At 43.3% G+C, this 27,188-nt stretch overlaps 1 protein-coding gene across 8 annotated transcripts in view; it reads right to left on the bottom strand.

The window, feature by feature from the left end:
* Positions 1-9,451: 9,451 nt before the first annotated feature.
* The window catches only part of BDNF (brain derived neurotrophic factor), a 33,536-nt gene continuing 15,799 nt past the window's right edge, over positions 9,452-27,188 (bottom strand). For 4 of the 8 annotated variants that reach the window (XM_087433066.1, XM_004418543.2, XM_014783686.2 and 1 more), the window contains exon 2: positions 9,452-10,346. In XM_087433066.1, coding sequence (XP_087289192.1) covers positions 9,582-10,346 — 765 coding nt within the window. In that variant the 3' untranslated portion in view covers positions 9,452-9,581. Of the gene's footprint in view, positions 10,347-10,854; positions 11,391-11,415; positions 18,545-21,033; positions 21,267-27,188 lie in introns of those variants that run through there. The other 4 variants (XM_087433067.1, XM_087433065.1, XM_087433071.1 and 1 more) reach the window with 4 other exon arrangements.

Raw genomic sequence — 27,188 nt, 5'->3', positions numbered from 1 at the left:
GCACAAAGCTCTAGAAACCCTGCCCTCAGACTGCTCAGCACAGAGCAGTGCCGTGTCCGCTTCTGCCTCCAGGCGACACGAGCCTCTCTGAGTGTTAACCCTTCACACAGCGAGCGTGTTCTCTGGAAAGCCAAAGACTATACGCAGCACTAGCGCTCTTGCTTTTTGGTGAAAGCCCGAATCTTCTTTGACACATGGCTATTTTGCATTTCTTTTGTTTTTCGCATTTTCCAGATGTCCTTTACACTGTTTCAATTTTGCAGTGGCTAACAGAGTGGCTCCAGATCCAGACTGCGTGGGTTCCAGCCCCTGCTCCGCTACTCACTAGTGTGTGGCCTTTGGCAACATAATTGAACTCTCTGTGCCTGAGTTTCCTCGTCTCTGACATAGGAGTACTGACACTGCCAGCCAGTCCCTGGATTACCGTGAGGACTGAGTGAGCGCGTCTGCACGCAAAGCCTCGCGCACGGCCTGCCTAGAGTAAGCGCTCCTCATGACTGTTGTGAAACGGCCTGGATGACACGCAGTGACCGGTGAGGTGGGATCTTCCTGAAGTGCCATGGCTATTTTTAGAAATGTGACTGTGGCTTCTTGTTTCTCTTTCAGACTGTGTGAACTCATCCGTGTCACCTTGGCTTCAGTTGTTTCCATTGAGCTGGGATGGACATGTCAGGCTGATGGGCCTCATTTGGAAGGTACAGCTGGAAAAATGCCTTTATTGTAGTGTATCTCCCTCTCCATTTGCCTAAGTGTGGTAGTGGCCACAGCTCAACTGCCAAGAAGTACCGCTCGTGGGTAAAAGAGTCGCCTCTGAGTCTTCCAGAAAAAGTAGAGTGGCCCTGGATGCCAGTGAGACACGATGGAACGGGATCTCCTCTAAGAGTCAGAGAGCAGTAGAGAGCCTCTGACATCTGCCTGAGCTCAGCCCAGCTCATCACCATCAGCATAGTAACTGAGTGTTTTTGAGACTTTTCCCGGGCCCATCACTTCTCTAAGTGCTTTATGTATATTAATTCATTTGATTCTCATAAAATCCTGAGAAGTAGGTGGCAGTATTTTTACCTGTGCTTTACAAGTGAGGGAACTTGGGGCACAGAGAAGTTAAGTAACTCGCCCACAGTCACACAGGTCTAGTAGCAGAGCTGGGATTCAGACCCCAGCAGTCAGGCTCCAGAGACTATACCCTTAACTACCACTTGACGCTGCGCTCCGGGAAGTTAGAAATTGGATCCCAGAAGAAACAGAATCCTACGGTCACCAGGAAGGGAAGATGGGCATGAACTGGGAGTAGAAGCAGATTGAACTCGAAAGAAAATATAGGTTTCTCAGAGATTCAGGCCCAGGGAACTCTGGGCCAGGAATAAGTCAAAGCTGGGTGGCTGGAACAAGGAATTCCAGCCCCGGCTGTGCCAGTGAAGTTTGTCTTCTAAGCTGGCCGAAGCTCCACTCAGAACAGCCTTCTCTAAAGTCCTTCTCTACAGAAGTCTGCTGTTGGCTGTGGGTTGCCATGACTTACGTGACACCCTTGTCTTCAAGGCCATTGTCTCAAGAAAGAGGACACAGCCAGAGTGCAGGGGCAGCAGGGAAGCAAGTTGAGACCTGCCCGTCTTTGATGAAGTTACAAACCCAAGGGAACTGAGATGCAAACCCCTTTTGTTCCAGAGAGTTCTACCAACAATGACTCTACAGGACGCAAATCTGCGGTTTGATCCAGGGTTTCCTGACTGCGACTCAGCAAAACACATGGGCTCTCCCTTTGCCCGGCACCACGTCATACAGAGTGACGAAAACATAGGGAAGTGTCACTGTCTGCCTTTGAAAGTAAGTTTAGAGCCAGGCAGAAAAAGTTTTCACCCTAAAGAATATTTGGGTACCTGCCCCAAGGCATTTTCTACCTGATTGTCAAAGAGTTGGTAACATTTTCAGTTACTCTCAAGATGAAAACCTTCCTTGGGGCAGGTCCCCCCTTCCCCAACTCCCACGCTGACCCAAGGTGCCTCCTGACTTCTGTCTTGAGGCAAGCACCAAGCAGATGCACAGTGGATCCTCAGAGTGTTCCTCAGCCTTTAAGTGCTTCAGAAACCCCTTTAATCTCTTTTTACCACAAATGATGAAGCAGAAAGAATGGAATGAGAGGCTCTTAAACCTGGAATTTACCTCCAAGACCATCCAGTCTCTTCTTATGGCAGACAAGGGCTCAGGAGCTCAGGGACCGGAAATGGTTGGCCAACCTCGTTGATGACTGAACTACCAGGTCTCCTGGCTCCTAATGTCGGTGTGTCCGAGTTCGGGTTTCCATACTGCCTAATAGATGGGTAATATTTTCAGACACCCTCCACCCCAGCCCATAAACAGAAAATCTTCAAATGCAGTTTGTAGTGTCTAAAATGTGCAGGGATCTGCACACAGACACACACACACAGACCGGTGGGGGGTGGGAATGGATCATTCTCCCATCTTCATTTCCAGAAACCAGTTCCTACAGTCGGGAAAAGGTTTGCCACAAGGCTGGAGAAGCCCTTTGCATTTACAATCTGGTCATTCTGGAGGGGTGACCCTAGGACTCCTCAGCTGGACGTTAATGGCTGATTAATTCAGGAAGCTTATTTATTTTGTGACCAGTAGAGCTCTGTTTCACAGAGAGAGGGCCGTGTTGGCAGGTGCGGAGCCCAGCTCCCCAGATGGAATAATCTTTTCCTTATTAATTTGCTGCATGTTGTTTCTCATTTCTCGCAGCCGTTCCAAATGTGTTACAAACGACTAGATGCTCTGGGTCCTGAAGCCACTACTGCAGTAGCTTTGAAAGGAAAGAAAAATAATTGTTGCCTATAAACTGTAGTGAGCTTTCCCGGCACACATTCCGGGCTTGCTTTTAACTCATCAGCGTATCTCCAGCACTGAGCACTGCTCCACCCAGGAGCACTCGTGCTCTTGGTCTAGAAAATGGAAATGTAGACAGTTTGAAGGATGTCTGCAGGGCCATGGAAAGAGGTGGTGGCTCGGCTAGGAGTGGAGCTCGTGGTTCCCTTTCTTGGGCTATGCTACCCTCCTGTTATCTAGAAGAATGCATGGCAGGCTGGCCATTTACTCCCCATAGCCCAGTGGTTGTCAAACTTGAGGGGGCATCAGAATCACTGGAGGACTTGTTAAAAACATAGGTTGGCCGCCCTCCCTCCCCCCAGCCCGGAGCCTCTGATTCAGCAGGTCTGGGGTGGGGCCTGAGAATCTGCATTTCTAACAAGTTCCTGGATCTGCTGCTGCTGGGGGTTGGAGAGCACAGCTTGAACACCACTGCCTCAGCCAATGAGAGGAGGGTGGGGTACCGCTCATCTCAGTCAACGCTGCTGCTGCTGTCTTTTGGAGAAGGTCTCTGACGTTTAGAGGGTTTCTATTTTGTCTTCTTCCTCTTTCCCCCCTTGATATGCACCAAATTCTAGTTTAGAAACTTTTTTTCCCCATGTTAGGGCTCAAAGGAGAATGTAGCTTGACTAAATTAACTTGAATGTGTACTGCAGTACTTGACGTGGATTTTTCCAAAACGTGAGCACTTAAGCTAGACAGAAATATTTCCCCCGGGTTTAGCTGTTCCACGCAGACTGGGTCCTGGGACAGAATACAGCACGGAAGTGCAGTGCTGCAGAAGCATCCTTACGATGATTTCTAAATGTAGAACTTACATCTCAAGCTCAGCCTTTCAACCTACAGTTTTTGGTTATTCACAGGTTTAAGACATGCTGTCTTTAACCACTGTGTTTTGTGTGGAGTATTTTAGGACAGAAGGGCTTATTTTTCCAAAGGAAAAGTACTTCTGTTTTGCCAGATACAAAAAATTAGCAGCGCACACAAATATATAGGGAATGTAAAGGTCCTGTTTAGTGTGTGTGCATGTGTGTGAGTGCGCAAGAGTGTGTGTGGTGCGATTTAATTAATCGGAAGACCAGCTTTTACAATTCCATGCTACTGACAACACTGAGCCTACAGAATTGTTGTTATTCAGACAAGCAAATGCCAGGCTGGGGAGCTCCTGGTCTGGTGTTTCGTGCCCAGCAAGTAATTAGAGACCTGAGGTGAAGGCCTATGGAAATCCTATAGAATGTCACATAAATGGCTCCTTCTTGATGAGGAATATAATGTGTAAGATCACAATACTTTTCTGTTAATATTTAAACATGTTCTTCAGGCAATTTACTGCATCTGATCACATATCCAAAAGCAAGGAAGCTGGTGTAGGGGTTGGGTGAAATAGGTGAAGAGGATTAAGAGGGGCACACATCCAGTCATAAGTAAGTCAGGGGTGTAAGGGACAGCACAGAGAACAGAGTCAACAACAGTGTCATAACTTTGTATGGTGACAGATGGTTACTAGACTCATCAGGGTGATCACTCCATAATGTATGTGTCGAATCACTATGTTGTACACCTGAATCTAATAGGATATTGTGTGTCAACTATACTTCAATTAAAAAAAAAGGAGTTTGCCTTTTTTTATCTGTAAAGAATTAAAATGGTGGCTAGAATTGAAGGGATAGATGAACATTCTCAAAAGACCAGGGCCAGAGGTGCGGGCAGGGCCTCTAGTAGCTGGACTGCACAAACCCTGGCTGGTTTGGAGGGGCTGCTCCTACCCCAGTCACTAAGTTTGGCTCTTGGGTGGGGAGTTCACCCACCCCCCAGAACCAACCGCCAGTTAGCTTAATGTAACCAACAAGAGTCAGATTCCCAGCCCTCCCTCCCCCAGTCAACCAACCAACCAACCTTTACAACAACAGTTAGAACAACCCATGGCTAAAAAGATGGCCCAGATTCCATCACTAATTTTGCTGTTCAACATTCTCAGGTTGGATCAAATCCACGGATGACTCTTTCCAGGTTAAATACTTTATCTATCTACATTTATGTACATATATTGTTTCTTATCCCAATTATTAACATTCTTCACTTAACAATGGCTTACCAAAACACGCAGCCACTTCCACTTGAAGTGCCGTACAGAACAGGCTCGATGTGAGAACATGGAGAAGACCTGCATGTTTACATCAGGCTTAAGCCCCTCCTGCTGCTGGAACACCGGCTGGGCTGCTGCCAGGCCTGAAGCCTTTGGCTGCAGCTCATAAGGTGTCTGACATTTTATCCAGAGTCTAGGAACCACTTACACGAATAAGGGGAAATTTAACGCTGATTCTAAGATTTAGTTCGGATTCTCACTCAGAACTGTGATAATAGTATCCATAAACTTAGTCCAGTTAATAAAAAGAAAACTTGATAGACATAGCTAATGACCACAGAGCCTTATCAATACGGTGAAAAACAATTGATCAAAGCAATAATCTGGGTTCTTTCCAGGCATCTTACTGGGTAAATAGGTTTAACAGCTTGCACCCAATGAATGGAGTACAAGTTGGCTCCTCCCATTAACCCCAAGGTGGTTCATTTAGTAGATGCCTCCCCTTTTTATTTGTTTCTCTGACCTAGTCTTCCAATGAAAACTCCCAGTGATGTTTACCAAACTCAACTTCAAGTAATTTGAATGTCACATTTAATTCTCACTTCTTTTTCCTCAACACTTTGAAAAATATTTCAGTCTTCTTCAACTATGAAAATTGGTTAAGCCTGAAGTTTACCCAAGTTCTAATTCCATGGCTGGGCTCCTGCCTTGACTGGCAGTCAAGGGCTTCTCTGAGAGTTTAGAGTACTTTGCAAGCTCCCTGGACAGACCAGGATCGAGTAATTCATCTCATTCGATCTGCTCCTGCATATACACAACGCAAGTCGATGTTTGTTATGACTTTCTTGATCCTTATTTATAAGACAATACAAGAGGAAACCATGTGTGTATGTTTGAAATAGGAATGATACATTGCACAGATATAGTTCACCACGTTCTGGGATGGGTTGTCAGTGTTCAAATGGGGAGCCTGAAGAGTAGGAACAGATGCTTTTTTTCCTTAATGGCTCTTTCTCTAATTTAAAATCCTTCCATTTATTTCCCTAAGATTTAGTGATAACTTTAAACACTTTAACTAAATTACCCAGCGGCTTGGCAGCCATCACAGAGGCAAATCCTTTTAGAAATCCTAGCAATCTGTTAGATCGTGGGTACTGTGATATAAAATCTGCATGCTCCATGTACAAAAATTAAATCAGTGCAATGGATACAAAACATAATGCAAATGGCACCATTTCCAAACTGAAGGTACATGACCTGTCTCTAAATATTGAATTTCTCTGTTTTTTTCAGTCATTGACTTTCTAAATTTGAGCCAATTTATTCTCATTATCCCTAAGTAAACCTACTTAGACTTTTTTAACAGTTATTTTATAATCAAATAGAGCCAGCCAGCCCTGATTCACAGATCCTGATGTTGCTAGGATACATGGTTTGGGACTTGATGAAAGTATATCACTTCAAAGGGGAAAACTTCCAAGTGTCCTAGAAAATGACACTCCCGTCTTCCCCTGTGGAAGACAGGCCCAATCCTGGAGCTTCCTGGATGCTCACAGACTGCAGGACTGGCCTGCCATACTTTGAAATCAGCATCCTCTCTGGAGGGCTGTGCAATTGCTCAAATAGTCAGGTGGGTCTTAAAACAAGGAACACACATATTTATAACGCAACACGTTTTCATGTTTGTTTTACAGTGAAGAGAAAAAACCCAGAACCCCCAGATTTTATGTACTTTGAAAATATATTTAAAAACATTAAAAATTCTATATTTAAAACATATATTATATGTTAATTAGTACACTTAAATAGAACTTGTATTTACAATAGGCTTCTGATGCGGTTAAGTTTTAATGCCAATTTTTTCAATAACATAATTATATAAATATACTAAAATACAATAAATATTTTTTTTTGTTTTACATGGTGAATAATATCTTTACCATAGAGAGAACAAGGCCACAGACATTTACTTACATTTTCAATGGGAATCACCATAAAAAAGCAACAGGCCTGCTGCCATGCATGAAACACTTCTGCCACAAAGAGACCACAGCAAGACTTTAAAAAACAAAACAAAACAGAAAAAAAATGAACAGCAACAGAGAGAGATTTTAACAAAAATAAATCTTAGGTCAACGTAAACCACCAAGCATGGGACTGTGATGTATCTTGTTGGGGAAGAGAGAGCCAGTGACCAGGCAAGTGCTGAATGTCGCCTCCTCAACCACTTAACAGATCTGGCTTTTGCTCTACTTTGAGGTTGTGATGGGGACTTTTTTATGTTTTATAATTTTGTCCCTGGGAAGGAGGGTACAAAAAATGAACATATAGCAGGTATTCTAAGTATTCATTACATGTTAAAAATAATTACAAAGACAGTATTTTCAAACAGCACAAAACATAACTATACTACATAAAGTCTTCCTTCTTTTAAAGACAGGTATTCAGATGGTCCTGTAAAAGACAGGCTCATTCTAAATGAAAGACTGAACAAATAGAAATTATTTGCTGATGGTATCTTCATTCCCCGGGTCATGGTGGACATCCTCTTTTGCTTATCCCTCATCCTACTAAGATGCAGCAAATTTCTCCAGGCTTTCTGATACTCAAAGACACTGGCCCAGGACACTTTCAGGTTTAGAGAGTGGGCTAAATGGGCTTAGCCCATTTTCACTGGGGTCCATTTTTCCCAGGACCACTATTCCAGGATCTCAACTTGACTTCTCCTAACCCCGGATGGCAGAGATGAGGCAGGGCACCTCTCCCTGGACAGACAGGATGGCAGGAGGTTGCTGTGGCCTTCACGGGGGGCAGAGCTTCATCAGCTCTGTCCTGGCCTCTTCCATCTGGCAAGAACCTTCAAGCCTTCAGCGTCCTGGATGTGCAGACGCCTTCCCCAAGTCTTGTCTCTGGACAAGATTTTCTATCTGCAGCCTTGATCATCCAACCTGAGTTTTGGGGCCTTTTCCTGTCCCCTTCCCCTTTACCGAAAGTTCTCAAAAGACAAAACCCTGGTTTCCTCAAGTCTAATTTCAAAGCAGTAAGTGTTCATGAGGCAAACATCTTCTATGTCATCTGTTAATCTCAGGATCACAATGCCACACTTGGTTCTGAACCTGCTCCAGGCTAATCCAGCGTTATGCAAAATGATCCAGGGTGGAGGCGTAAGTCGGCTTGAGCGTGGTCCTCCAGCGAGAACCTCTTAGCGCAGTTAGATAATGTAGGCACTTAAAGCGCGAGGTCCAAGCAACTTGACACGTCATCCCAGAGCCAGCTCTGAAGGGTCCTTCAGAAGCCTCCCTTTCGGAATGTCTCAAGTACCATTCCCCACCCCCACCTAGACCTCAGGATGGCCACTCAGAAATTCCCCCTGCACCGCCCGGAAATGACATGTCTGCTCCACACAGCCTCCAGATGGCTGGTCAGTCTCATGTCACTGGCAGTGTGGACTCCTGCTCTGAGCTAGGCATTTCTGTGTCCATACAGAACTCCCCCTTTTGCTTGCAAGACATTTTTAAGCCTTACCGTGATTTTTTTTTAAGCCTTACCAAGATTTACCCAACTGTTTACCCCTCATAAAAAAGAATATTTATTTTTGAGTTATTTTATTGTTCTTTTTCTCTTCTAAAAAAAGGAAATCCCTGTTCTCCATGCTTACACGAGGGCCACGATATGACAGAGTCTGTTCACTTGTTCACAGTAGTGGTGAAATACTTCAGAACGCATAACTGATTTTTCTTCCTTGAGCGAAAACGAAACAAAGAGAGGAGCAAGGGGGGAGAGGGGAAAGAATGTGCTCAAAGTAAAGGTGGTCTCTCTGACAGAAGAGCTCCCCTGACCATGGCCCACGGCGCCCGCCGAGGAGGTGCGTCCCAGGAAGCCGGTGAGCACCTCGTTCAGTCGCCTCCATTTTTATTTACTTTCCAGTCATCTGACTGATATTGCAAACATCTTTACAACATACAAATGAGTCTTTTCTTAATCAGAATATATACTGAAGGAATTCCTTCCCCATCCCTACTCCCTATGGGAACTAAAAGAAAAACAAAAACAAAACAAAACAAACAAAAGAAACACAAAACAAACGAAAATATACCCCGCCCGTTCCCCGTCCCCTACGCCAGTAAAGCGATGACAACAGCACCTTGACATTGTTTTAATTCCAACGTATCAGAAGTTAAAAGCGGTAAAACAGATCGAGTACTAACAAGAACGAAGATACTTACTGTCTAAAATGTAAACGGAAGGTTTTGGTTCAGATTTTTGTTGGTTTTTTTTTTTTTTGTCTGTTTTCTGAAAGAGGACAGTTTATTATCAATTCACAATTAAAGCAGCATGCAATTTATTATTATTTTTTTTTAACTTTTTACGTTTTCAATTCTTGGCAACGGCAACAAACCACAACATTATCGAGGAATGTAATGTAGACTTTTTAAAGTTGTGCGCAAAAGGACTGTTTCCCTTCTGGTCATGGATATGTCCAATAAATAGATTGTAGAACCACTGTACTGTATAAACTTCATTTATACATGCAGTTCATAAAATTATTTTTTTCTTAACTGAATAATTTACCCTGTTATGTATATATACAAATAGATAATTTTTGTCTCCATATAATCTATACAACATAAAGCCACTATCTTCCCCTTTTAATGGTCAATGTACATACACAGGAAGTGTCTATCCTTATGAACCGCCAGCCGATTCTCTTTTTGCTATCCATGGTGAGGGCCCGCACGTACGACTGCGTAGTTCGGCATTGGGAGTTCCAGTGCCTTTTGTCGATGCCCCTGCAGCCCTCCTTCGTGTAACCCATGGGGTTGCACTTGGTCTCGTAGAAGTACTGCTTCAGCTGGCCTTTCGACACAGGGACCTTCTCCAGGACCGTGACCGTCCCGCCCGACATGTCCACTGCAGTCTTCTTATCCGCCGCCGTGACCCACTCACTAATGCTGTCGCACACGCTCAGCTCCCCGCGGCGGGCCGGGTCAGAGTGGCGCCGGACCCTCATCGACATGTTTGCAGCATCCAGGTAATTTTTGTATTCCTCCAGCAGAAAGAGAAGAGGAGGCTCCAAAGGCACTTGACTACTGAGCATCACCCTGGAAGTGTACAAGTCCGCGTCCTTATTGTTTTCTTCACTGGGCCGCACTTTCTGATCCTCATCCAACAGCTCTTCTATCACGTGTTCGAAAGTGTCAGCCAACGATGTCAGGCCTCTTGAGCCTGCCTTGGGCCCATTCACGCTCTCCAGAGTCCCATGGGTCCGCACAGCTGGGAAGGCCAAGCTGCCTTGTCCTCGGACGTTTGCTTCTTTCATGGGGGCAGCCTTCATGCAACCGAAGTATGAAATAACCATAGTAAGGAAAAGGATGGTCATCACTCTTCTCACCTGGTGGAACTGTGGGGAGAAAGCAGAGACAGGACACAAAACCGGTTAGGGCTTTCTTTGGCAGGATGCAACGCAGCCCATCTGACTGTAATTCCAGGCCATTCTGCAGGGTCAGGGATTTTTACGTATTGGTGATAAACTCCAGCTGCACCAGACACAAGTTCATGTCAGTAGTGTGCTGTATGTGGTTTAATATAAACTAGAGACGGGCAGTGTTCGCCCCAAGATTTAGTATATAAACCCCAGTTAGATGGCTTCTAAGCAAGTGAAAAAATTGTGGCTTCAAGTTCTCCTTCCTCTCACTTTAGCAGCTTTGGAAGTTTAATTTTTAATGATCTCTGCTGTCACAAGAAACACAGAATCACAAATGTTATTAAGCAACAACAGCAAGTGTAATAGTAATGTTTTTTTCAAGTGTGCAACATGTTCCTATTGCAGGAATGTGTGACAGGAACAGTAGTGGCCTGAGGGTCTGGGTGGGCCTTTCTAGCCATACGGTATCTAGGCCTGAACATACAGTGAAACAGAAGTCAGGGAGCTCTCAGGAGCCTTCACGTGGACGTTTTTTCCTCCCATAGAGATAACCTATTAGAGCAAAGAAGAAAGGTAATTTCATGGAGCCATCCCGTTTTATAGACAAGGAAACCAAAGGCCACAGAAGACTTGCCTTGTGTCATGAGGAAAGTTTATTAGAATCCGGCTCCTAACTCCAGCTCTAGGGTTTTCCTACTACACCTGGGTGGTCATAACTGAAAATGTTTTGCTTATTTCCAAACAGAAATCATTTTCTACACATTGATTTTAATGATGTGTCTATGCCTGGGGCTGATAACATGAAAACAACGTGTCTGCTTGGGAGAAAATTAGAAACGTCAGCCTTAAAAGGCACTAGGGTCAATTTCAAATGCCTCCCACATGCGGATCCACATTTATCTCCACTAACTCTCAGAGCCCCTCACCCCTTGGCTTCTCTGGAGCATATACAGACCCATCTAAGAAAGCTCAGCTTCTCTTTTTATTGGAAATGTGGTCGCGCGCGTGTGTGTGTGCGCGCGCGCGCGCTCTGAGTTGATCATACCTTTAAAAAGCTGAGTGGCATTCTGCACCTTTTGGTATAGGCAGCTAGTGCTTCTTCCTGTGCTTTTGAAGTTTCCTGGGAAGTCCCTGAACAGCACACCACAAAATTAATCTTTTCCTGTTTGCCAGAGGGTTGCAATACTCTAAATGTGGCTCTGCATCTGTAGGCATGCTCTGGGAAGCCAATTAGGGTGGATGAATAAGCAGAATGAAAACATACCTACAGACCAACCCAAGGCCACCATCAGATGGTGAAGGACTTCAATCACTTACCTGCAGCGTCGTGTCCGTTAGTAGTCAAGAGAAGCATCCCCAGCCCCAACACCCTAGCTTGGTTGCTACTTCTCAGTTCTGGAGCAAGGACTGACAAAAGACACACACGGGCCATAGTTGTTCTGCTGTCCATCAGCAGGAAAAGGGACTGTTGTTCTGTCCATGAAGTGTCACGGACAGGAAGGCAGCCTACCTCCAGTCCGTAGCTCATACTGCAGAAATGGCTGTGACCCTGTGAGTGAGGACCAAACGTTTCTGTGCTCCACTTTTATAAGAGACCACATTTTCTACCACTAAGGGACGTTATCACCATCCGCAAACACCAACAAATTTCCACATAGACTCACTCTCACTTTGCACAAACAGCAAGCATGCTCAGAACTGCACCATGGTCTGAGATGAGGAAGGGCACGCTGGTTTGAAGAAAATGCAGATAATCCATTCTGCTAATACCTAAACTTTTCTGAATGTTCTGGCTTCTCACCATCAAAGCAATGGATCCTACAAGGAGGTTTCTATTCCTGGCAGGCGGTACTTACACCATTGAATGAAAACCCTTTCTCCTCATGTTCCCAGTCCAAATTAAAACAACCCAAGGGACACCTCAAATGTAGGTCGATGAAAGAATGCAAATTTAGAATATTTTACTCCAGCCATCTACATCACACTGCTAGAGATTTGCTGTGATCAGCTATCTTTTAATGCCATATTTCATTAAGTCTAAGATACCATCATTATAAAACACACCCTTTCAAGTACCACGAACAAAAAATGCAGCCAATTAAACTATTGCTTTCTTTATCACTTAGAACTGCTTTGTATACTTATTAAAGAGAGTTCTTGTAGACTTATTTGGACACATTTTATCATACATAACTTTTATGCATATGTAAAAAAGAAAATTAAGCAAAATAAATGAGCTAACGCGATGATAACTGTGTTATGACTGCTGCATAGCCAACAGTAACGATGAAACGACATCAACTGTCAGGCATGGCCCAACTGCAGAGATGTTAAAAATATGAAAAAGAAAATGTGCACCTGAGATTTAATGAATCAGAGTAAGTTTAACAAGTATTTACTAAGTGCCCACACTAACTGCTTACAATGGCCCAAGGTACCGAGGCATCTTAAACCAGAGCTAGAAATTGGTTCTATTATCACTCCCACAGTAATGAGTCTTTCAACGATACCCTTCTCTATACTTGGCTTAAGGCACTTTATCCTGCCTTTCACTGGTCTCATTTATCTTTTTATTAATAACTTTTTGGTTAGAAAAATAGTTAGTTCTTTATATATCACTTTCTCATCAGTTCCACAGCAAGTATCTCAGAGGAACAAAGGGCATCTGAGTAAATATGACTGAGGCCTGAATGCGGGCCTTCCTCACAGCTGACCGTCCACAGATTCAGCCATTCACTACCTGGTGACAGAGCCCAGCCCCGCCTCCAGGGAAGCTTCTGCAAGGCCAACTGCCCACTCTTACAGAGCCTTGAAGTCAAACTCAATGCTTCTTGTTGGAGAGATGTTACTTCCTAACTTTTCTGACAATGGTTTCTTGATACTCTGGACCACCCAGGCCGCAGGCTAGAAATCTTGGCATCAAGTCCGACAATACATTTCTTGTAAAGCCTTTAAATCCAGTCAGAGGAGGGGTCCTGCTCATTTTTCCTTTAAAACATCTCTCCTGTCCATCCCTTTCTCTCCATCCCACTGCCATTATCTTGCTCAGCCCTCAGCATCCCATTTTGTGATTACAATGTCCCCCCAATGTATCTGACATCCTTTCTGCTCCATTTAACTCTGATGACCGCTGCCTAACCCTCTCATCTTATCACTCTCTTACACAAAACTTGCAATGGCTTTTTTGTTCCGCCAGATCAAATCTAACCTCCTTTTACCTAGTATCCAACACCCTCCAAAATCTGGCCCCACCCTACTTAGCTAACTTTCTCATATTACTCAAGGCTTCATCACCTCTGCTCTGATCAGGCCAGAGTCCTGGGAGCCCTATACACATTATTGCCTGGAAGTGACTCGTTCTAGTCTCCTGGCAAACTCCTTTCTCTCTGACTAAATCATGCTTATCCTTCCTGACCCAGTTCAAGCATCAGATCATCCATGCCACCTTCTCTAATTCCTCCAGCACACACTGCCCTCCTTCTCTAAAGTTCTGCCGTACGTCTCATTTTGTACTTCACTCCCTACTCACTTGTTAACTGTTAACTGTATTTGCTAATTATGGTAAGTCCTCAGTTGGATGATAAGCTCTCTGAGGGAATGTTCATGTCTGAACCCCCATAATGCTTAACACAGAATAAGATAATAATAGTACTCAGTAAAAACTTACTGATGGGTTTATTAAACCACGGGAAAAGACAGTTCTGACATTAATTTTGTGGGAAGCCTTTCCATTTGGGAGTCACCAGTGAACTCACTGAAATTATTAGGTCAAGTATAGGCTGTGCTAAACCCAAACTATCAGCTCTAAGGGATTTGATGGATGGCAATTATCAGCCATGAGCAACCTCCTGAGTTTCTCTAATAGGGTAGAACTTTACTTTAATCATTAAAAAGCAAATAACAGTACACCATACTACTCCCTGTGTAGCTCTGTTTCTATCACATCAACAGGAGACTTAGACAATAGTCAGGAATAATCATAGCAGCAAAATTTGGAATTTTCAGTCTTTTCCTTTTTTCTTCTGTTAACCTCTTCAATAATTTTATACACTGTATTAGGAAATGATAAAGGTTTAAGTAAGAGCTTCCATGACAATTCTTACATTTTAGCTCTTCAGATGAGTCTTTATTACACAAAAGATAAAGAGGCTGTGCAATATTGCTAAGCAGATCGTTAGTCTATATATCTGTTTATACATAACAAATTCATTGGCACTGTCTAATTCTGCTCCAAGGCTTACAACCATCAACTCAACCACATCTATAAAATGCTATAGGTTTTTTTAGCCCTGCTCTCAAAAAACTAAATCTAGTACAGAGGGCTAAAAGAAAATCAACAAAGTAGAAATACGATTTCGTTTTAAGCATGACTCATAAGTCTTAAATATTCACCCAGATGAATATCTGTGACAGCATGCTGGAGTAATAACTTATATGTGTTTAAAAGACTACGAACTTTCACAAGTATCCCCTAATTTGATTGTTATGAAGAGACAGGACCGGTATTATTATCCCCACTACAGAGATGAAGCATTTATGGTTCAGAGAGGTCAAGTAACATATCAGATATCACAAAGCTAATAGATTACCTGTCTCCTTGTCTAAGCTCTTGTCATCGGGACATACGGCCAGTTTAGAACATTTAACTGCAGGGAGGAGGGAGGCTACACTGCTAAGAGTGGGCAAAGAAGGAGCTTATACAATCTGGACTGTTTTCTGCAGTTATGTGTATCCTGGAGCCCAACTTTCCAAAGGCAGCACCTTAAGCTACTACTTCAGAGTATTGGATTAATCATGATCTCCAAGACTCTTCAAGTTTAAGGCCTGATTACTTCAGTGGATGGAATTTTAGACAATGTGGTCTTCCTCTAAACAAAGCTTTGCAAAAATTTAGATATGTTAGAACCAAGTTTCCATGGTCAAAGCTAAGAAGAAAAACCAAACAATAGTATGAGTAATTCAGGCATCCAGGAAAAAAATGCAAAGCTCTGTTTGCTCTCAGTCCCTTTGGTTTGTCTATGAGCATAAAATTAAAGAAAATACAGTTTAAAGATGATATGGCTACTCATCTTAGACAGTCCTATAAGCAAAAAGGACAATGATAATGTTGAAGAAATTATCAATTAATATTTAATTCCTAACATACATGAGGCAAACCTACTAAAAGACCACCTTAAGAAAATCTTGTAAATCAAGATAATCTTTACTTTGTATGCAGTTTCACTACATGCATCTATTAGCCTTACTTTTGTTTGTTCATTCATCAGACATGGGATCTACTCTCAAGTCTTATAGTCTAGGAGGGAGGTAGGACATATATGTAAGTAACTCAAATACAAAGGTAGAAACCACCCAGGAAAAGTATAGATAAAATTCTACAAGGAGAAGGAGATCACATCCAGTTAGAGAATGAAGAACGCTTTATGAAGAAGACTGCAAAGGATTTACACTTATCCAGAAATGACAGCAGACGGACGGCAGGTTGGTTAACGGCATGGAGTAAGTTTCTGGAGAGAAGAGTTCTGGCACAGGAATGGTGAGAAGTCAGAGTGGATGACTGCCAGACTTTGGAAGGCTCTGAGGGTGATGCTAAAGAATTTGGACCTTGCCTCACAGGCACGGAAGGGCCCATGAGAGTTTCTGAGCAGGGGGAAGCCTTCGAGAAGCCCAGTTTATCACCACCTGTAGGAGGACCCGAAAGAATGACAGACTGGAAGAGACAAACTCATTCACTGATTTTATTCATGGTGCTTACTGAGCTTGAAACACAAATAGTAAGTAGTTACTTAAGTGTGGGGTTGGGGTTAAGGGTCTGCGTGTATCCTTTAATTTCATCAATTTATTTATTTATTTATTTATTTTTAGCCTGAAGTGAGTTGCAAGAAGAAAAGGGATCAGAGAGAATTGTGCGGAGCTGTGTGGTAACCACGAGTACCACTGGGGTTGGCTGAAGGACAGCATGGAGGGCCGTGAAGCGAAGGTGGGAATATAATCTCTCATTCCAGTTACAATTACCCTGAACTTGGATTCCACTGCTCAGCACTTTTAATTCAAAGATCTCTAAACGCTTTGCAACTAGTAAGTAATTAAGACTCATAGGACCCTAGAGGTGCAGGTAACTATAATTATCCCCATTTCATACAGGAGGAAAGAGGATCAGAGTTTTTAATCAACTCATCCACTCGCTGTGGTTCCCCTGATAGAACAAGGTCAGAATCTCAGTTTCCAAAGGAAAACTAGGCCTTCAAATACAGGGACTAGTATCTCCCACCCCTCTGTATTATTTCTATATTATTTTCCCCTTAAGTATATATTGCTCAGCCAAGATGACTAAAAAACACCCTAAAACAAAAAACCTCACATTCTTCAAAGAAAATAATTGGTAGTGGGAATCCATAAAAAAAAATGAGGAGAAAAAATGTTAACGATCATTACAGATGCATTCAGGTCATACTTACCCGAATGACCAATCAACTGAAACTAATAAATATTTCAAAAAATGATATCTGATAATGTTTTAAAGCGTTGAAGGCAGTGTCTTTAAAAACGTAATTTTTAACAATAATGTAGTTTATGTCCAAGGCATCTAATTACACTTCCTACAAAACACAGTCCCTTATACCAGAGTCCTCTCTGATCCCTTAGTATGCCCATGGGGTTGGGTGACACCTGCAGACAGTACTTGGCCTCACTAAGAGTGCCAGAGAAATTGCTCGTTCTTAGTTCAAACCCAGAGTGATACATACATGTAACTACCATGAAAAAAAAGTATATTTCCCTGAATCATTAATTTGATAGTTAAATTTACATACATCTTTGATAGAAAGCACTATAGCACTGGTCCTCTATTAATCCCCTCTATTCCCCAGCCCATTCCTCAAAAAGTAAGGATTTTTCTATTGGTCAGAGACCTACCTTACTGAAGAGTAAAACTAGACCATATTCTCCATTAGGATAGGGGCTGGGAATTCTCCTCTGAATTACCCCAATTTCTACAGCACCTTGCACAAACTAGGTCCTCACACACCTAAATGACTCAGCTCCCTTCCTGCTGGTAATATTTGTATGGTATTCAGGGAGGTGCAATTAAAGTAAGAGCAGGAAGTCTTAAAGTGAGCTGTAATGATGGAATGAATTTTGGAATAAGGGGTAGAAACTGCCTGGCCCAAGAACCAGGTCTAGGCTGAGAACACCCACCTGGCATTCCAACCCCAGGCACAGCTGCCACCATCCAATGGTCTCTAAGTGCTTCCATCACCACTGTCCTAGGAAACCTGTGGTTCTACTGTAACCCAGGAAAAATCCCTGAGAGCCAGGGCCACCAGAGCGGGTGGTCCTACCCACGCCCTGCCTTCTTCCTTTGCCTCCTCTCTAGAGTAACACTGCCCAACAGTGCATGTCTCTATTCTATAAGAAAGTCTTGGCAACAAGCATACACAAATCACTTGCAAATCAAATGAGTAGACTGTCTAAAAACGTTTTTTAAAATTTATTTATTTGCTTACTTTTTGTTGAGGAAGATTGGCCCTGAGCTCACATCTGTGCAAATCTTCCCCTATTTTGTATGTGGGTCACCACCACAGCATGGCTGATGAGTGGTGTAGTTCTGCTCCCAGGATCCAAACCCTTGAACCCAGGCCGACGAAGCAAAGTGCGCCAAACTTAACCACTATGCCACGGGGCCAGCCCCTAAAACTTGTTTTTTAACTACTGTTTTTTAGATTACAAGAACTAAAGGGCACTTAACATTCAATTAAAAAGCCTAACTTCTTTAATGAGGATTCTGTTTTCTTCAGACTTTCAGATGGGATTTGTTATGACGAACTAAAGCAAAACTCAGACTTGATATTCTAACTACTAAACTGCCAAAAACAATGTATTCTTTATCAAATTCCCATATATGGTAGACAGTAATGTTAATTAGAAGATACTATCTACCTGGTTCCATGAAGTTTCAGTGACCTGCTCTGTAAGGAAAGACCTGGAAAAATTATCAAGTATACGTCACATTTGATGATAGGTGTTGATCTCTACAACCACTGTGAAATCATGGGGAAAATTTTCTGGTAAAGGGAAAATGACTCTGGAAATGTTGAGTAGGGAGATACAAACATCACTGTAATGCAGGCATTTACATTGTACTTACACACACACTTCAAATTTATAGAAAAATTTCAAGTACAAAAATCATTTTATACAACCTGAAGTCTCAAATTTCAGGTAATTTTTTGAGTGTTACATTTATAAATTAAGTGTATTAATGCAATTCAAATTTGTTACTAAAAATACTACAACAAAGGAGAAATTCATGGGGCCTGAAATAAGTTTTAGGAAATGTAGGTAAGGATAAACTTCCATGGGCTGAACTTGAACGAAGCCTCGCTTCTCAAAGTGTGATCCGTGGGCTGATAGCATTAGCATCACCTAGGAGCTTATAGGAAATGCAGAATCTCAGTTCTCCTCCTGCATCCCATCCACTCCACCTACGAAATCAGAATTGCATTTCAACAAGATTCATATACTTCCAGGTGATTCATATACTCATTCAAGTTGAGAAGCACTGGACGAAATGCTAAAGAGAAAGGAAGCTACTTAAGATAAGGAGATGAAGTGGTGAACGTCAATTGGAGTATTATGGTACATTTGGATCCTTCCATGGGCTTACCTGTCATCTTTCCTTCTTGGTTCTACTTGTTTTATGGGGACATTTACCATGTGGGGAAACATTTTTGCTTTTGTAATGGTATTAAGTAAAACCTGGGTTCCCTTTCTGTCAACTGGCTTTTCCACTATTGTGTTTATACCATAAAGTGCAGGACACCTATAAACGTGATTGGTTGAATGAGAATTATATAGAGTACTGCTGATCTAAATCTGGACTTGCACTCAATCTCTAATTTTTATCTCAATGCTACGAGTGCAAGCTTAACTGGCCTCTCTGATTTCTTACACAGCGTAACATCACTCACTCAATCAGAATCATACTGGAAATGATACGACCAGCTACAGCAGGTGGCAGATTTCCAGGCACAGTAATATTACTTTCAGCCAGATGTCTCTGATCCTTGTGAGTTCCTTCTGGCCCAAAATGGTGTAATAGAGTTAGGGGCAGAAAGAACTGACTCACCACCCAATGGTGACTCTTTTATTTCTAGACTTGTCCTAAAACTTAACAGATCCAGCTATCTCCTACCAAGTACCATGAAATTACAATAAATAAACAAAACAACAGTAGCGGCAGCAACAACAACAACAAAACTCTCGAGTACGTTAGTGTAAGTATCAAGCACCAGAATCCCCTCTCCAACTCAAATCTGATTCTACTTCAGTGGGGTGCCCAGCAGGCAACCCCATTTCTCCGTGGGATTCCAACATTTGGGATCATGTTTTAAGACTGAAGGACCCAAAGTCGTAAAAATTAAGGCAGATTTCCAAAGAAAAGTACAAAAATTTTTGAGTTGAACATCATCATCAGGGAGTTGATGGGGTGGTTTCATAAGCAGAACTGGAGACTGGTCCACTGTTTAGGCTTTTTACAAAGGACTGCAAAGACGGCTAGTTTCCAAACACCAAGAAGTCACCCAGTTCACCAGTACACATGCAAATGAACCTGATAGTGTTGCTGTGGAATCATTTGCAAATGGGTGGGGCTGAGCTGACACAGAACCCTATTTTTCCAGGCAGTATGCCCAGTATTATTGGGTTCCACCTTGAGCCCCACATAGCGCAGATGTCAACACAGCTAAGGGACAGCCTCCTCCAGATCACAAACAAGGAATACCTACTACCAGGGGATGCTGTGAAAGCAGAGCACTGTCCTCCAGTTCCTGGGAAGAAGCATGCTCTGTGCCTAAAAAAAATGCAGGGGTGATGCAACTGGATTCTTTGCCCCTAAGGGGAGAACATGGAGTCACTCTCTCCAACCAGAGGATAAAGGGAATCCCCCTTAAAGAAAAAAAGTTTGCTATAATATGGAGATCAGGAACATGCCAGAACAATTACAATTAAAAAAAAAAGAAACGAAAACAACAAGGCAAAACAGAGAAAGAAAGTAAGACCCGTCTGCCCTCTGTCTGAATTGGCAAATTCAAATCAACAGGTTGCTTTGAGGGTGTTGCTGGGCACGCCAAGTTCCTGCCATGAGATGCTATGGGACTTTTGACAGCTGTGAGCCAACAGCCACTAGGCACCATCGCCACACAAACACACTCTTAATGGACCCCAGAGCTGCGGTAAAGGCATGCCCTTCTCAGTTTTTCCACAGATGGTGCTCCTGAAATTTTCCACAGCCAGCGTATTCCTGTGGTTAATTAGTTATCTGAGCAATTTCCATTATAGAAAGAATATCTGTACATGATTAGACCCATCTTAGGTCCAAACTGGAAGGTTTCAACGCCATTAATTCAGAAGGGGAAAAATGGAAGATGGGACAGACAATTCCCACCTGATGAAGAGCCCTCTCTAAATTAGACTCCCTCCTCTGAAGTACATAGAACATTAAATTTAAAAAAGCAAGAGAGGTGAAAATAGGTGGAGGGAGAAACCGGACAGATAAGATGCTTCTAGAGACAAAAGAATAGCATTCTTGTTAAAACTACTATCAAGAAATTCTAGGGAAAAGATAAAATTAGCAGAAGGCGGCTGTTAGCTGCCTGCTGCTCACCTTTATGAGACCATCTTCAGGAACCAGTTTGTTAAATTCCACTGACGCGCACATGCACGCACGGCGCTCTTCCTCCGGGGTGCAGTCGCACCATGTGGAAGCATGTGGGTAGACGCCAAAACATGTGTGGACACGCAACCCCTTCCGCAGAAACCCAACGTTCTGAGTGTTCACCAGGATTAGCCTTCTGCACACGCAGAGAAAACTGGTGGTTCCACACACACAGTTGTTCTTCGGATTAGTTTTGCATCCAACTCTATAATTTCTTTTAATTACTTACTGTAAAGCACGGGAAAGTGCTCATTATTTGTAGCTTAATGCAGGAGCAAAAATACTTGAATGTGTTCCCCTGCCCACTGCCCACCCCAGCCCCCACATCTTCTAAGGGTCACTGTTCTGAATGGCATACTGAAGCAAGCCGGTTTCCGGGCCCTGTGCATAATGAGCCATGTGGACCCTCTTCAAGAGACTGGCTGTGCGCCAGAGCTACTATAAAATACAAGGAAAATATTAACATCTCACTCAGATGACAAAAGATCCATATGGCTGGTCAGAAAATAGCCACATCACTTAAGCCAACAGAATGTACCTACACGGAAACATCCAATTCTGTGGCTCCATGAGCGCTGAGACTGCGAGAGCGTGTTTGTCTCCATCCCTTTTCAGTGAACACTAACTCCTACAGAAGACGTGTAGACTCAACACCAATACATTTAATCTACGCAACAGGACGAGGCTGGGTTTCTACATAGCACCTATAAATAAACACAGTATCGGTGGTGGCGATGTATGGGGGGATTGTTGGAAGATGCTCAGGGCAGCTGGATAAGTAAGTAATATCAAACTTCTTTTTGTATTAAAAGTGATTAAAAATAATCGCTAACATTTATTAGTTTTGAGGTAAAAATCTAATTATCCATAGTTTACAGCTGAGAAAGCTGAGGCCCAGAGAAGCTCGGTATAACACGCCCGGCGTGTGGTGGAAATGGAACTTAAGCCAGGGCTGGCTCGCATGCTTCTTTCCAAATGGGGTCAGATGTGGATGTGGTCTCTTCTATGTTGAGGAAGGTCTACTGGGCAGAGAGATCCTGCAGACCTTATGCACCAATTTCTTATTTATTTAAGCAAAGCCCCTTATGATCATTCCTGATAAGCAGTTTGTTTACACACTAATTCCACAGAGGTTGAATATAAACCTAAAGTTTCTCCCTTACTACCCTCTTCTCAATATTGAATTATTCCCTCAAGGTACCAACCATACGTGCATACTTAACAGGACACAGTGTCAAAACTGGGCATGAAGGTAACTTGTTTGAAACGTTAGGACATTTTCCCCTGAGAAGATCTCTTCAGGCACTGGAACAGAACCGACTGCTTTCAGACCAGTAACTGCAGCTGCCAAACACACCTGTGTCAACTCCGCTTGCGTAGGCATGATTTCAATCAAGACCCAAGTGCCAATGTGTCTTTTTAAAAAAATACTTGTGACAGAAAATCTCTCTTTTGAGTACCCTAAGCTAATCCCCTCAAAGTCTGGAGGCCTGGTACCCTAGGCCACCCCACTTGTGACCCATGCCATTTGTCTTGTCACTCAAGAACAGAGCTGAGGGGCTGAGATGTGACTGAAAAGGAAGGTATAGCAAGACGACCTCAAATTTATTCTCGGGGAGTCACTCAGACACCTAGTTAGGGCCCCAAAGACAGCAGAACAGGTGGTCCAGCATGCACAGAGCAGCGGACTCAGACTGTGCCGACTAGAGCGATTGAGTCAAGATTGCCACAGGGACGAGGGTGACGGAGTGGAGACCTCATGAGGGCTCTCTGCCACCAAAGGGGTACCCAGAGACCCTTGGCCTGAATGGCAGGCAAAATGGAGCCCACAGCCACAGAGTTGATGCAGAACAGACACCTGGGATGACATTCTGACTGTGTGCAGCAGGTTGGATGATGATGGCACAGAAGCCAGAACACCTTGCTTCTGGCCATGGTCAGCCCTCGGAAGAGACGAGACTTCTAGAGAAGCAGCTGCAAGGAGCCTGAGAACAGAACTGGAAAGGCCTGTCGTGAAAGCCTTCAGAGGTACTAACAAAAGAAAACGTGCATTTGTCAGTGGCGTGTCAGTTAGCTTCTGGCAGTCCACCCTTATGCCCAGGAATTATTTCTTGTGTAGGTCACACAGTCATCAAAGCAACCAGTCCATAGAGGGGAAGAGGAGTGGCTTTCCCCTTTAAAGTGGCCCTGGCAAAAATTCTGTGAAAAAGAAGAATGTCCATCTGGATTGAATAACCATCCTGCCAGGCTCCATTTACCACACTTTTCTAGGCAGTGGAACTAAAGGGAATTTCTTCTAAACAGAGCACACTGTCCTCAGAGAAAAATAAGATTGAGAGTTGATCTTTCCAATGAGAATGGTAAGAAGTTACGTGAGGATGACCTGGAATATATGCTTTTCCAAGTGTGGGGATGTTATCGAGGCTCAGATCACGCGTATAAGGCAGAGGACTGCCTGGAACTCTAAGGGAGAAGCCTAGCAAAGTTGCGTCCAAGTTCAACAGTGACATTGCACCCCGGCAGTTAATTTATCCTATAAAGTACTAATTATTTCATTATGAATCTTGGGGCAAGTGCAAAATCTTTCCTCAAAAAAGTATCCCCTCGGGTATGGAAGTTCCAGGTTTAGCAAGACTTCCTCTGTGACTTAGGATATCTCTCTCCAACTCAGCCCCTAGAAATAAGGTTAACAGCTGAGAAACGAGCGTTAACGTCTGGTACAGAGTACGCTGTGGTGGAACAATTTCCTTTCCTGTTTCAGTAAATACTGGTGTGCTCTTTAGATCTAGTGTTCCCCGTTAGGTGAATAATGAATGCATGCCCAACTTTCCATTGCAGGAAATTCTGCAAGTGGCCACGTGCGTCCATTCCATGTGTGTCACTAGGGCTGGCGTAAGCTGCCCCTGGCCATGGCGAGGTGTTATCTCCACCGGAACCGACACCTGCACCAGCTCTGGGAACTGTGCAGGATTCCCACTGCAAATGAGGGGCAAGGTAAGAAACCGAGACTTCCCTTAGAAGTTCGCCTCCCATTCCTTATCTCCCAGATGGACACACACTCTGTCGGTGAGGACATAGAGAAACAGGCATCTCATACACAGATGGTCGGAGTGCCAACAGTTCAAGCCCTTTGCAGGACAATTAGGCAATACCTATCAAAGTTATAAATGAACTTTCCTGCTGACCCAGCACTTCCACTTCTGAGAATAAATGTATAGATACAGGTAGATGCAAATGTACAAAATGATGTATATACAAAGTTACTCATTGCAACAAGGCATATAATAGCAAAATACTAGAAGTAGCCCAATTTCCAGCTACAGGAAAATAGATAAACTGTAATACATACTTACAATGGAATCCACGCAACTGTAAAGAATAGGTTAGCTCCCAATATACTGAGATAGAAAGCTCTCTGAAACATACTGGTACGTGATAAAAGCAAAGTGCAGAATAGTGTTTGTACGACACACTACTTTTTGTTTTAAAAATGGGGGAATAATACATATTCATATTTACTTGTATTTCCATAAAACATACTCTAAAAGAGTCACATGAGACTAATACAAATGATCACTTCTAGATGGTAGGTGTTGGGTGGGGAAAGATTCTCAATGTAGACTTTTTAATACTAGTTTGATTTTTAAATTATGTAAATGTTATCAAAAAATTAAATTAAAAATAACCAATTAAAAACATTTTTAACCTCGTGGCTTCACTTTGGCATCACAGAGTCTCCCACACTCCTCTGATGCAACAGACACTTGAGAGATCTACCCCAGTGCCTTTGCTTGCATCCCAGTAGTGACTACAATCAAGAAGTATGGTGGGGGCCATCTCAATTTCAGGGACATTTCCCCAGAAGAAACCAGCACAAGGTAGGGGAGTTGGGTACAGGGCAGTCCTTGGGCTGGAGGCTGAATACCTGGTCCTGCCTTTCCCACTGGCTGTTAAGTCCACCCTATGAAATGCTGATAATCGGCCATTTTTTACCAACAAATTGGGCACATTCATGGGTAAACCAATCCAAGGACCCTGCGGCCTCAGGTTTGTGAGATGAGGAGGATGAGTTTTCGCTCTGCCTGACTCGCGGCATCATGCCAAGGGCCCTCACCACATGGAAGGGGCAACTCTGAGGACAACGGGTGTGGGCACCCCACCAGCCTGAGGGGCACCCAAGGCCAACCACAGGAGGGCAACAGGAGCCGGCCCCAAAGTCTCTGAGACACGAGATGGTGGGAGGAGAGAAAGCTTCCAAAAGACGGAATCTAAACGTAAACAGAGCAGGTTGACAGAGACTTGGGGAGGAAGACATGGGGTTAAATGACTCCATATGTGGTCACCTGCAATCGAACATCCTGCAAATTGCATAAGCCTAACAGGGACATTAGGGAGACATCTCTGGGATCAAACTTTAAGGATACAGACTTGAATACAAACGCAAGATCAACGTCGATGAATGATCCAAAAGGATGGCCCTCCTTCCTTGTGATCGGCATAGATGTGCGAGACATGTGCCTATCACACACAGGTGGGCCTCCAACTTTCTTCCAAAATTAGATGCAAACTTCAAACACTTCTGAAAATACTCCCTAGAGGACCTTTTACCCCAAATTTAGAAACTGAATGAAAAACCACTCTAAAAAGGCAAAAAGAAAAAAACTTCTGATCTCCATATGTACAGTCATCTGGAAAGCAGATCTTCCATTAACTGGATGGTCAAAGCTGCACCAGGATGTTAAACTACCCATGAAGATCCAAGGTTGCTTTCGTCACCTTCCTGAAATGAAACATTCCAAGAGGCATGAAATAACCACAGGAGGAAGTTTACTGGAGGTGCCCTAACTTGGTATTGCTATCTAGATGCCTGATTAGGAAACCAGAAGACTGTATGGAACTCAGAAAAAGAAAGCGAACTCCTTTTTATTTTGATTAAGGAAGGTCCTTGTGCGAGGTGCCTGGTTCCAATTGGGTCTGAGTAGTCTAAATGATGCGATGAATTCTGAGACCACCTCTTAATGAAGTGATGGACCTGGACTTCAGGCCATGCTGAGAAGTTCCGAGGCCACTTTGGGTCAAATACAACATCCTCTCACCTCCAGCTTCAAGTTTCACAGCAGACCACGTTTCCTTACAGAAATTTCTCTAGGAGGCTTACTATCCTACATTATTTCTTTTTTTTTTTTTTTTTAAAGATTTTATTTATTTAATTTTTTTCCCCCCAAAGCCCCAGTAGATAGTTGTATGTCATAGCTGCACATCCTTCTAGTTGCTGTATGTGGGACTCGGCCTCAGGATGGACGGAGAAGTGGTGCCTCGATGCGCACCCGGGATCCGAACCCGGGCCACCAGCATTGCAGCGCGCGCACTTAACCACCAAGCCACAGGGCCGGCCCTATCCTACATTATTTCAAGTCAGAGTCTCCTCTTGCATAAGAGGCTTAAACTACCTCCAATTAAGCATAAGAATGCATTATATTTTAGTTAATTATTCACTTATTTATTCAACACTGGGTATGAAGAACTTACCAAGTTTAGAGGTACTTCGCTTCAGGAAAACCATTTTCAAGGCTGGTCCACGTAAATAAGGAATAATTAACCTGGTAACTCTTAACAGATTCTTCAGGTGACTGAATCCTGACTTTAAATTGTCACTGATTTTCAAATATAACAAGAAAATCAGACATCTGCGGAGGTGGTGCCCTCCCAGCTAACCATCAAGAGCTTTCAAGGGAAGTGTTTCAGCGTTGCCCCATAGGGTCAACTTTATAGGGTTAATCATTTAGTTAGAGGTTCAGAAGATCAAAAACAGTGCATAACAAAACCTGTCCAGGCACACAGGGACGAGGAGCCGACGCCTGCAGGAGCCCCCCAGGCTCAGGGCCACAAGCTCAGGTTTCATCAGCAGCGCCCTGGTCAGCTGGCTGAAGCTGAAGGCCACAACCAGCTGTGTTTCTGTCATTCCCTCACGTGAAGAAAACTCAGCTGTAGACCATGTTTACTCCACAAGGAAAAAAACCTACAAATGTTTTTAAAGCTCATTTCTGCCTCTTCTCCTTTCAGAGACACAAAGGTCGCCCATCCTTCTGTGGTTGGGTTATCTC

Source organism: Ceratotherium simum, chromosome 7, assembly GCF_057802395.1.
Source record: "Ceratotherium simum simum isolate JZ-2026a chromosome 7, ASM5780239v1, whole genome shotgun sequence".
In the NCBI taxonomy this organism is placed as follows: domain Eukaryota; kingdom Metazoa; phylum Chordata; class Mammalia; order Perissodactyla; family Rhinocerotidae; genus Ceratotherium; species Ceratotherium simum.
The sequence above is the reverse complement of the archived record's forward strand: the minus strand, read 5'-3'. Positions and strand labels throughout refer to the sequence as shown.